The sequence below is a fragment of the Bufo gargarizans genome, chromosome 7 (genome assembly GCF_014858855.1).
Source record: "Bufo gargarizans isolate SCDJY-AF-19 chromosome 7, ASM1485885v1, whole genome shotgun sequence".
Classification (NCBI taxonomy): domain Eukaryota; kingdom Metazoa; phylum Chordata; class Amphibia; order Anura; family Bufonidae; genus Bufo; species Bufo gargarizans.
This window is the reverse complement of record NC_058086.1, coordinates 14,464,654-14,477,012: the sequence shown is the minus strand read 5'-3', so window position 1 is coordinate 14,477,012 and position 12,359 is coordinate 14,464,654. Positions and strand designations below refer to the sequence as shown.

At 44.0% G+C, this 12,359-nt stretch overlaps 1 protein-coding gene across 1 annotated transcript in view; it reads right to left on the bottom strand.

Moving 5' to 3' along the window:
• Nucleotides 1–3,541: 3,541 nt before the first annotated feature.
• The window catches only part of ADSL (adenylosuccinate lyase), a 47,557-nt gene continuing 38,739 nt past the window's right edge, over nt 3,542–12,359 (bottom strand). Inside the window, exons 11-13 of the mRNA XM_044300866.1 lie at nt 12,026–12,115; nt 7,756–7,932; nt 3,542–3,683 (exon numbers count right to left, since the gene is read on the bottom strand). Of these exons, the coding sequence (XP_044156801.1) occupies nt 3,597–3,683; nt 7,756–7,932; nt 12,026–12,115 (354 nt within the window). The 3' untranslated portion in view covers nt 3,542–3,596. The remainder of the gene's footprint in view (nt 3,684–7,755; nt 7,933–12,025; nt 12,116–12,359) is intronic.

The following is a 12,359-nucleotide window of genomic DNA, read 5'->3' as shown; positions in this document are numbered from 1 at the left end:
AGGTATGGGACGATCTGTACCCCCTGAAGGTGAAGAAACTTCATGACATCTGACATTATTTTTGAAAAAACTCTGGGGGCAGAGGATAGGCCGAAAGGAAGGGCTGTGAACTGAAAATGGGACAATCTTCCTTGATAATAAATTGCGATCCTCAGAAAACACTGGTGCCTGTGGTATATTGGGACGTGGTAGTAGGCGTCCTGAAGGTTGACGGTAGCCATAAAGCAGTCCTGCGGAAGGATCTGAGTGGTAGATTTTATGGTCTCCATTTTGAATCTTTTGTAAACGATGGACTTGTTTAAGGACTTCAAATTTATTATTAGGCGAAAGGAGCCGTTTGTTTTTTTTATCAAAAATATAGGGGAATAAAAGCCTTTGCCGTGTTGTTCTTCCGGAACAGGGATGAGCACTCCTTTGAGGATTAATGTAGTTATTTCTGACTCTAGGGATGCCTGTTTGTCGGGCTGTTGCCTTTGGTTGATACAAAAAAGACTTGGGGGTGGGGAAACAAACTCTAACTTTAGGCCTTCTTTTATGGTACGAGTGACCCAAGGGGAGGCGTGAATTTCTTGCCAGGCGGAGGAGAATTGCTTTAGTCTGCCTCCTACCTGGGTTAGCAGTGTCACTGGGTAGGGCGGGTAGAGGCTTCTGGCTTAGAAAGGTATCCTCTTCCTCTACCCCTAGAAGGTTGCCATCTTTTTGAGCCGCCCCTTTTACTTTGATCTGATCTTGCCCTTTTTTGACTTTGAAAGGAGCGTCTCTGTTGGTAATAACGGTTATCAGAGGGGAAACCTTTTTTCCTATCGGAGGCCTTCTCCAGAATGTCGTCAAGAGCGGAGCCAAACAATCTATCCCCCTCACATGGGATGGAGCACAGGCGGTTTTTAGAACCTGCGTCCCCCGTCCATGAACGGAGCCATACCGCCCTACGGGTCGCATTGGCTAGAGCACTGCTTCTTGCAGAGAGTCTAACCAAGTCGGCCGAGGCGTCTGCTAGAAAATTGGATGCTCTTTTCAGGGAGGGAAGGGAGTTTAAGATCTATTCTCTGGACGTACCCCCCGACAGATTGCTCTCAAGCTGGTCTAGCCATACCGAGAGGGTTCTGGCCGTACAAGTGGACGCTATGCTGGGGCGCAACATCGCTGTATTTGTCTCCCAGGATTTCTTTAATAGGTTTTCACATTTTTTGTCCATTGGGTCTTTCAGGAGACCCATATCCTCAAAGGGCAGCGAGGATTTTTTTGAAATACGGGCCACTGGCGCATCTATTCTGGGAGTTTTGTCCCACAAATCAGAGTCAGTTTCCGAAAAAGGGGTACTTGTGCTTAAAGGCGGCCGATACAGTCCACCTTTTATCAGGATCCCTCCATTCCCTGGAAATAAGGGCTTTGATGTTATTGTGGATGGGGAAGGATCTCTTCTTTTTCTCCCCCAAGCCCTGAAAGATTTGATCGTGAAGGGACTGAGTCTCTTTAACATCTTCCAATCCCAGGGTAGATTTAATATCCTTCAGTAGGGACTGTGTTTCCTCGGGAAAGCACATAGGCCTCCCTGCGGCCTCCTCAGAGGATAAGGAGACCTGATCATCCTGCAACTCCCCTTCATCCAGATCCACTTGTTCTGATATTTCCAGATTTAGGAAACGGAAGGGCCCCGGGGAAGGCGCCAGTTGTCTAGAGTCAGCTGCAGCCTTAATCTCCTCTCTAATGAGGGTTCGCATGGACTCCACAAAGGAAGGGGATTCTTCAGCGATAACCCTTTCAATACATCTAGGGCAGAGGGACTTTTTTGGGTCCGACACCAGGCCCTTACGGCAACCACCACACTTCCTGCGCCCCGAATCCCCTTTGGCTTTAGGCTTCCTGGACTCACTGTCCTAAAGGGAATAAAACAAACTTTGTATAGGCCAAAGAGGGACCCGGAGTAAGGGTGGTGAGGGGTCAGTATAGTAAAATTACGGACACCCAGCGTGTAGGGGGGGGGGGGGGGGGGGAGGTACGGGATCCCATAACCTGTATATACCTATGAGGAAAGACATAAGGAATAGGGATTACTCCCCCCCCGGGAGAAGGCTTACCGGGCTGAGGACAGCGGGATCACCGGAGCGCTTGGACGACTCTCTGTCGCTGGAAGGCATCTCTGCAGATCACCGGCGTAGGTGGATGTAATGCTTCCTTTTTAAATCTCCCGCCGCGCGCAGGAGCGTCCCGCGAGAACCTCTTGCCCAAGGAGATCTCGCTCCGCTGACGTCACCACGCCAGATTCCGCGCGAGTTCCGACGGACTCGCAAGCCCGGGGATGCCTGAAGACAGGGCTTACTCCGCAGGATCGAGGAAGGGAGGCAATGCGTCCCCGGAGTCCCCCAATCCCTGCACCGACCCTCCTGAACGACAGGGAAAGGACCAGGCCGGTGCGGTATCCAATTTCCTGGATAACCCGAGGAGCGGCTTCCACGCACGTCCGAGGACAGGAAACAACGACTGGTAAGGTAATGGGAGGAGGCTCCTTAAATCCTGTGCTTCCTCGTTGTTTCCTGTCCTGGAGGCGGGGACACCCTCCTGTGAATGCCGTTGTGGAGGCGCCGGGGAAAATTTAGCACAGCATTGGATGCATCTCATAGTCTTCCTGGGTTTCTTCAATGTTTGTTTAGAGACCTATGAGAGAGCAGCTGTATTAATGCAGGATTCAATGTATAGTACATAAACAGAAAGTGTGGTATACGTTGAAATGTGGGGTACCAGCCCAAGGGGAGGCATTCCATAGGAGTTAACTAAACCACCTCCTATAATCCCCACTATAGACCTTTTCCCTTGGTGGGTCTGCTGCCACTACACAAAAGTGTACACTCACAGTTTGTAGCGTTGGAGCGTCATGCTCTTTGAGCTGCTGGTCCGACATGATGCGGCTGTGGTGGCAAGGAACAGAGCTTATTTTAAATCCCCCACCTGAGAAAGTCACTTCCAGGTATACTCCTTGACCCAGAAGTGACGTCAGACGCCCGCACACGAGACGTCTTGGCCAGCTGATCTCACTAGGAGATGGAGGCCCGTGGCAGCCGCAGGGCAGGCTCCTCATTAACAGGGAGCGTGACCCTGCCGTCTCCCCGTCAGCTTCAGCATGCGCCTCCGGAGAGCAGGGGACGGACCCGGAACAAGATGACCGCAAGGGAAGCTCCGAGCTCCCGATGTAGCTCCCAGGTACACTGAAAATAAAAAATAAGGGGTACACAATATGTTTCACCTCCCTGACTAGCAGAGAGGACTTTCTTCATCCTGGCCACTGTAGGGGCAGGAACACACTGGTGTATGGTGGTGAGAGGGGTCAATTTAACCTCTCTCTGTTCCTGCCCCTACAGAGGTCAGGGGGTCAATCTCTCATGTGTGCCATCATGGTGTTGAAATGGAAAAAAATGGTCTTAAGGTTGTGACCTAAATATCAAGGAAGTTGCAGCACAGGAAGCACAATAGAAACATAAGTCCTAAAAAATAGTATCAGGCAATACATCTGAAGAACCGGATTCGCCAAAAAGGATCACTCAGATTCATCAATTTTTTTTTAATTTCCAAAATAAATATATCTCTCATCTTGGCACATATCAAAGGTCCAGCTCAATCTTCACATCCATTTTATTCTGGTAGGGGGTCAGCAGCGGAATTGCCTCTTCCTTTAAAAACCTCACCACCTAGAAAAAGATAGGGTAAAGCATCCATTATGTTGTGAATATCCAGATCGGAAACTTGTCCCACAGTTCATAAATCTTATACAGAGCCATGCTTCTGGTCCTACATGCCTACTCTTAGGGCACACCTACATTTGCATGTGCAAAGACAAGCGACACATAATGTGGAAACAGGCACAAGTATTAATGTTGTATGGTGGCCAACTCTAGGACCTACATATACTGGCAGCATGGACGTCTTCTCAGCCCTGTGTGGCACTCAAAAGTAGTAGTAGAAAAGGTGGCCATGCAAGCGGCTATGCTCCTTGTAGATTATGGAGTAGTGAAACACTGGGCTATTTCAGCAACTTGCATAAACTACAATGAGTAGAACCACGTGCATGCACTGGCCCTTTCTAGACTGTGAATGGGGAAAAGGGGGATTCCATTCTCCAAATAGGTGGGTGTCGTGGAGTTGGAACCCCAATCTATCAATTGTTCATGGAATATACTTTTGTTATGTCATTAATATCTCAGATGTCTTTAATTTTTAGTGTGACTCTTGAGAGAGTGTCAGATTGAACCAAAGTGGCCCTTGGACCAAAAAAAGGCTGGGCACCCCTGGTGTAAGGGCTTGTCCAGTATTAGAAAAACATGCTGCCCTTTTTTCAAAAACTGCACCTGTCCATGGGCTGTGTTTGGTATTGCAGCTCAGCCCCATTCACTTTAATGAAGGCGAGCTTTCCAAGCATACATGGCCAGGTGTGGCATTGGTGTTAGAAGAAAACAAACAGTCATGTTGTTCTAACCATGTACAACTCATTTAATTGGGTAATGTATGCCGGTATTATTTAAGCTCTGAATTGTGGTTCCAAGCACTGTACTGGTGTGCTAACCATCACTGTGTAATATGGTGTTAACTTAGCAGTTTTACTTTAAAATGGCAACGGACTGTAGGCTGTAAATTTCTTTAACCATAGGATACACAGTATGAGAAACTCAGTTATATGCATAATAGAAGTTAACCAGTGTTGAGTGTCACTGAGCCCGAAGGCTGAGTTTCAATGTTGCAGCAGCGGGTAGGCAGTGTGCCATAAAACGAGAACAGCAGGGAAAAACCCAAAGAGGTTTACTGCAAATTGGGGAAGCTACAGGGCAAGTACAGGTAAAGCATCCAAAAACCCTGTGCTTTACCTGTACCTGCCACAACTATGTGAAGCAAATCACTGATTTTAGTGCTTCCGTGGCCACATGTGCATAAGTCCTAACCGTAACCTATTACTAGCCTAAATGTATTGAGGTTTTACAACACTAAGACTCTAGAGCAGGGATGCTTAACCTGCGGCCCTCCAGCTGTTATAAAACTACAACTCCCACCATGCCCTGCTGTAGGCTGTTCAGGCATGCTGGGAGTTGTAGTTTTGCAACAGCTGGAGGGCCGCAGGTTGAGCATACTCATCAGTTACTCTGGAGCCTGGCCCACTGACCACCCTTCAGTGTTAATACAGACCCAAATAATAATGAATAAAATGGCCGGCTCACAGTAATTTACATGTACTTTTACAAAATCTTATACATATCAAAAAACCAATACATAAAAAACAGCCTTTACATTTACATAAATAACTATAAGCAAAGTTCATATGATATATTTCATGAACACGGTCACTTTAAATGCGGAGCCTCTCGCATATATAAAAAAAATAAGTAAAAATAATGCGGTTTCCTTATAATTTCTTTGTTTTGGGCGTGGATTGATCAATACTGTTAATGGTAAACTTGTAAACACGTTCTCGTGGTCTGCTACAATGTGTCCATATCCTTAGAGGAGTTATTGCGCCAGTTTGCGGCTAGTTCATATTTCATGCACACACATTGCGTTAATGAGATGTTTACTCAGTGCACAATTGATTTTACCAACATTGGTATATTAGGTCACTTGCGATTGTGATCTACCTGCGCTGCTTTTCCTCCAACTAACCTCCTATCGTGATGGCTCGATTGGGCAGCTCCTTATTGAGAGTCTCCTGGCGCATGCGTTTCAGACCCGCTAGAACGCCAACAGCTATCCGAAGGCCTGCTTTGCCGTGACACGAATAGATCCACACTGCCCGTTCAGGAACCTCCACCAGACGCGTTTTGTAACCGGTAGTTCCTTCCTCAGTGATGCAAAAAGTGATGAATACCATGACCTAACATTCGGATTTTTAAACCATTTTGGGTGGGATCTAATTACTGGACCGGATCATCACTAGAACAATCTCTTATGGGTACTGCTATTACCAGCTGTTAATTCATAGGTATCAATTCGCATTGTGCGTTTTGTTAACCTGCCCCGTTACATTAAAAGAGGTTATCCTCCCCTTCTAACCTTTTTTTTTTTAACATTAGTATAGAGAAAAGAGGAAGAAATAACAGAGGACAACAAAGAAAAGATAAATAAAGAGAACTGGAGATTTTTGGGTTCTTGTAAATGGGTTGGGGGGACAGAACACACGAGGCGTCAGTGCCAGGCTGTATACCAGCGCACTGACTCTTCCTGTGACTTTCCCCTCACCCCCTACTTCTAGCAACTCACATTATTCTCAATTTTTATTTATTTATTTTTATCCTTATTTTTTTATTTATCTTTTCTATGTTGTCCTCTTATTTCTTCCTCTTTTCTCTATAATGGATGTTAGAAGGGGAGGATAACATCTATTAATGTAACAGGACAGGTTAACAAAACGCAGACTGCAAATTGATACCGATGAGTTAACAGCTGATAATAGCAGCACCCATAAGAGATTGTTCCGATGATGATCTGGTCTAGTAATTAGATCCCACCCAAAATGGTTAAAGGGAACCTGTCATCCACTTTATGCTGACCTCACTGAGGGCAGCATTAAATATAGTGACAGAAATGCTGATCTCAGCGGTGTGTTACTTATGAGCTAAAAGTAAGTGGTTGCTGAGAACCAGCATCATAATCATTGCAGCCCAGGAATGGAAAAAGAGTTAAATCTACCTGAGAAGAGTCCTGGTTATCCATAATCTCCTGCTCTCCCCCATCTGCTGATGATTGGCAGGTCTCTCCTAGAGAGAAAAGGAGAAAACTAGGTAGAAGACGGTCAGTCATCAGCAGGTGGGTAGGAGAGCAGGAATTCATGAATAACCATGACTCTTCTCAGGTGGCCGTGACTATTTTGCAGGCCCGGTCTGCAATAATTATGTTGTTGGTTCTCAGCAACCACTTTTAAATGACAGACCGCTGAGATCAACTCACCTGTCTACTTTATGCTGCTGTTAGTACGGGCTACATAAAGTTGACGACAGGTTAACTTTAAAAACCCGAACAATAGGTCCCAGTATTTTTCACTTTTTGCATCACTGAGGAAGGAACTACCGGTTCTGAAACGCGTCTGGTGGTGGTTCCTGAACGGGAAGTGTGAATAGAGATCTATTAGTGTCACGGCAAAGCAAGCCTTTGGATAGCTGTTGGGGTCCTAGCGGGTCTAGAACGCTTGCGCCAGGAGACGTGCAACAAGGAGCTGCACAATCGAGACATCACGATAGGAGGCTAGTTGGAGGAAAAGCAGCGCAGGTAGATCATGATCGTGAGTAACATAATATATCGAATGTTGGTGAAATCAACTGTGGACTGAGTAAACATCCCACAAACACAATATGCGAGCATGAAATATGAACTAACCGCAAACTGGCGCAATAACTCACCTAAGGATATGGACACATTGTAGCAGACCACGAGGACGTGTTACAAGTTTACCATTAACAGTATTGAGAAATCCAGCTAACAAAACTAAATACAAACTGACACTACTAACCACACTCCCAAAACAAAGAAATAAGGAAACCGCATTTTTTTTGTATTTTTTATCTTTTATATATGCGAGCGGCGCATTTAAAAGGGACCTTGATCATGAAATAGATTATGAACTTTGTTTTTTAGATATTTATGCAAATGTAAAGGCTGTTTTTTTTATGTATTGGATTTTTTATTATGTATAAGATTTAGTAAAAGTACATGCAAATTACTGTGAGACAGCCATTTTTTCATTACTAAATGTATTGATACCATCTGTTATATTGATCTCACCTGTTGAGGAGCCCTCCCAATAAAAGATTTTGGATCCATCAGTAGTTCTAGTTGTCCATGAATTGGAGCAAAGTAGGGGTCAGATCGGATCCTGCTGATCAGGTCATTGTCACCACCTTCCTGTTTTACTACAGCAGCAGCTTGTTGAGACAGCACCCTGATACGCTCATGGCAGTCCTAAGACAGAGAGAAACATAGGAAGGGTAAAAAAATAACTGCCTCTGTGTGTTATCCATTATTTCCCTTTGCATTGGGTTTCCTTGTTTTAGGCTGGTTTAAAAATCATTCTATAAACAAAAAGTTTGACTTTTAAAAAAAAAAAAAAAAAAAACAAAAAAAAAAAAACACAGTAATAGCTGGAAATGGGTAAAAATACAAATTAGGCCTCAGCCACATGACTGGATGCATTTTGCGGTCTGCAAACCACGGATCTGCAAAATACAGATGCAGTCCATGTGCTGTCCGCATTTTTTTCAGACCCATTGATATCAGAGGGTCTGTGGTCCGCATTGTGTGGCCAAGTATAGGATGTGTTTTATAATTCGCAAAACGGACATAGAGATGAGTAAAGCACGTAAAATGTTCTGTGGCGAATCAGAATTTTTTCTGTTACACTGTTTGCCATAAGGAATGAATATATTTAAATAGTACGGGCATGTTCAGATGCGGCGATGACCATGATGACTAATTTTTTATTGTTCATTTATTCTAGGGAAACGAGGGTAATTTGAATATATTTAAAAACATAAAAAAATTTTTTTAAACTTTTTAAAGTCATCCTTGGTGACCAACATATGACTATTAGATTGCCACTTGTATTCTGTAATGGGCTGGGAGTGGTGCTGTGCAGAGAATGTAACCAAGAGGGTGTGCTCTGCTTTACGGTCACATTGCATCCTGAGTTCTAGATGGAGGTCCCACAAATTGGCCCCCCAAGACAAAACATCTTGCTGGTACAGGCCTGTGGAGTCGAAGACAGCTTTGGGTGGAGTCAGAGTCCGAAGAAATGTACCGACTAAATATTATCCGTTATTAATATTAATTAATTCATTTATTAACTTTCATGGGAATTTAGACAAGTTTTAAAATGTTAAACATGAATAAGTTTTAATAGATAATCAGTTCTCACCTCTCTCGTTTCTGCCCTGTCCCTTATACTATAAAACAGTGAGGAGCAGGGAGTTCTAGTAGTGATAGGGTGTTCCCATCCATGCCTCTGCTCAGCATCTTGAGGACCCATTCAAGTCAATGGGCCCGCAATCGTGATACGGAATTCACACGGCCAGTGCCGTATATTGCAGACCTGCCGTTTGCGGTCTGCAATATGGGCGCGGACAGCTTATGGTCATGTGCATGGGCCCTAAGGGGGTTGTCCAGGAGTAAGCAATTTTTTACAGGAAACCACAGCCTGCAACCGCTAAGGAAAGAATCACACTTCTCTACTCCCCACCTCTCTGCTCTAACCCTTTTATCGGAAGTACTGAATATAGCAGCTACATTTAAAGTTTCTTTTATTTCCATTTAGACTTGTATGTGCATCCTTCTCAGGACATGCATATACAGCTTTTCTAACATTTTCTGAGGTCAAATTCACAGATTTCTTAAATTGATTAAGTGTATTCGTGTTTTCCAGTTATTTAATGCCTAGTGCACTGCTCATTTGCTTACAGAATATAGGAAATTTCAGAAATTGCATAAATTGTTTTCCAATAAATATGGTATCCAAGTATGCAAACAAATGACCTAGGGTGTCCCAGGGGAGGGCAAGGAGGACAATGTCCACCCAATAAACCCCAAGGGGCACACCCAAAGTATGACTCGGCAAAAGCTCCCGAGTTAGACAATAGAAACAGAGGAAAAAGGAGCTCATAATGCCAAAAAGTAAAACAAATTTTATTAAAGCATGATTAAAATGACATAAATAATCAAGAGGTATGATGCCATGAACATGATAAAACAGGAGCGGAGGACAAAAAATCAAAAAGCGCCACCCTGGGAGAAAAACACACGGATCATCAAAATGGTAAGGTATCGTATACGTGCAGCATGGGAGTAAAGTTCAAAATGGAAAAATCCAAACCCATGCACAAATAGAGTATATGGATCCCCGGTGAAGTTCCCGCTACCACATATACCTCAAATGGGCAATAGATGGTATGCAAATGTATATAGAGAAAGTAAGAATATATTGCAGACCAGTCAATAGTGAACCAAGTAAGTAAAAAACAAGGTCCAAGGGCCCACAGAGGGTGGAGAACAGGAACTCACCGGAGGTGAACCGTGTGTGAAAGGACCCAGGGCGGCACTACCCCAACGCGCGTTTCGGCGTACCTTCGTCAGGGGGTAGCGCCGTCACTGTGAATCTGGTATAAAAACACTCCCACAGCCAATGGGAGGATCGACACTTCCTCATCCCCAGGTGTGTACGTATATAGGGGCGCGCGAACATCCAGGGAAGCGGAATCCAGCCACCCCACGATCGGGCGGCTCTGACGTGAGGACGTACGGGCGTGAGGCGCCGGATGACGCGCGCACACGTCACACGAGGGGAGGGGAATCGGGAAGTCATCATACAGTAGGAAACCGAAGTCAAGAGACTGGAGTGGGGCTTGTGATCGGATGTTCTTGGGCATATTTTGGTCCATCATGTGCGGCATATGTCTGTGTATATTGTCACAGCATATATTGCTCATTGCATACATATGTCTATACTGCTATATATGTCTATTTTATATTATTCCTTTTCATTGGTGCACTTTTCACTCCGGTCTTTTCCGTCTAGTCCCATGCATATTTTGCATCTTTATTGTACACCATGGTTTTTTGGTCTTGTATATTATGAATTTCTCAATTTATTTCTCCTCACTCATTTATGTGCACCCCCTTTCTTTCTAAACACATTATTGTATACGATTTTCACCATCACCTCACCTTTTCACCACCTTAAATCATATGTATATTGATTTTATATATTAATTTTTATAATCATGTATATCCACATTTATTGGGTCTATAGGTAATTATTCTATTTAATATATTTCTCATCAATGTTCTTTGTTACTATTATGTCTGTAATGATTGTCCTGCTCTATTTATTTATTCGAATCATGACGTCTTGATATTATATTCTATGGATGACATATGTGTCTATATATATGTATACGGGTGTAATTAGTGCCTCTGGTTTTCTGTATGCTTGTTTATATATCACTCTCAATACGAGACATGCCGCACTAACACATATGAAAGCCCCACTCCAGTCTCTTGACTTCGGTTTCCTATTGTATGATGACTTCCCGATTCTCCTCCCCTCGTGTGACGTGTGCGCGCGTCATCCGGCGCCGCCTCCGGCTCCTCACGTCCGTACGTCCTCACGTCGGAGCTGTCCGATCATGTGACTTCTTCACGTGGTGAGGGCGTGCCGACGGGACGCCGGCAGTGGGGTGGCTGGATTCCGCTTCCCTGGATGTTCGCGCACCCATATACGTACACACCTGGGGATGAGTAAGTGTCGATCCTCCTATTGGCTGTGGGAGTGTTTTTATACCAGATTCACAGTGACGGCGCTAACCCCTGACGAAGGTACGCCGAAACGCACGTTGGGGTAGTGCCGCCCTGGGTCCTTTTCACACACGGTTCATCTCCAGTGAGTTCCTGTTCTCCACCACCCTCTGTGGGCCCTTGGACCTTGTTTTTTACTTACTTGGTTCACTATTGACTGGTCTGCAATATATTCTTACTTTCTCTATATACATTTGCATACCATCTATTGCCCATTTGAGGTATATGTGGTAGCGGGAACTTCACCGGGGATCCATATACTCTATTTGTGCATGGGTTTGGATTTTTCCATTTTGAACTTTACTCCCATGATGCACGTATACGATACCTTACCATTTTGATGATCCGTGTGTTTTTCTCCCAGGGTGGCGCTTTTTGCTTTTTTGTCCTCCGCTCCTGTTTTATCAGGTTCATGGCATCATACCTCTTGATTATTTATGTCATTTTAATCATGCTTTAATAAAATTTGTTTTACTTTTTGGCATTATGAGCTCCTTTTTCCTCTGTTTCTATGGTATCCAAGTAGCCCGATTACTAACATGATAGTAAGAAAAGACCGATGTTAACATTTTGCTACAGGAAAATTACAAATTTTTTGGCCATTTATGAAAAAGTCAGAGTCGGAGCTGGAATCTGAGTATAATAAAATGTATTCGGAGTCAGAACATTGCTATAATATGGAATGATGTTGCAGAGATTTTCAACCAACCTGCCTATTCCCTCCACTTTTCACCATAGCCATAATCACGTTCTCTGTGGCCATGAATGGAAGCTCTTGGCGGATGCGCCTTTCAATCACCTGAGAAAACAAATTATGGAATATAAGGTTTTAAAACTTAATTTCAGAAATGTCACCTAACGCTATGTACAGGCATGGCAATTTTTATTCAGAGGATGCAATTCATTCATATTTTATATTAGTACATTAACATGCAAATGATGTACCCGCACTGAATAATAAATGACAACGGGGGTTCACATTATTATTTCAAGAGACTTCCAGGTCACATTGCATTTTCCAAAGTGACACTCCAGGCAAAAAT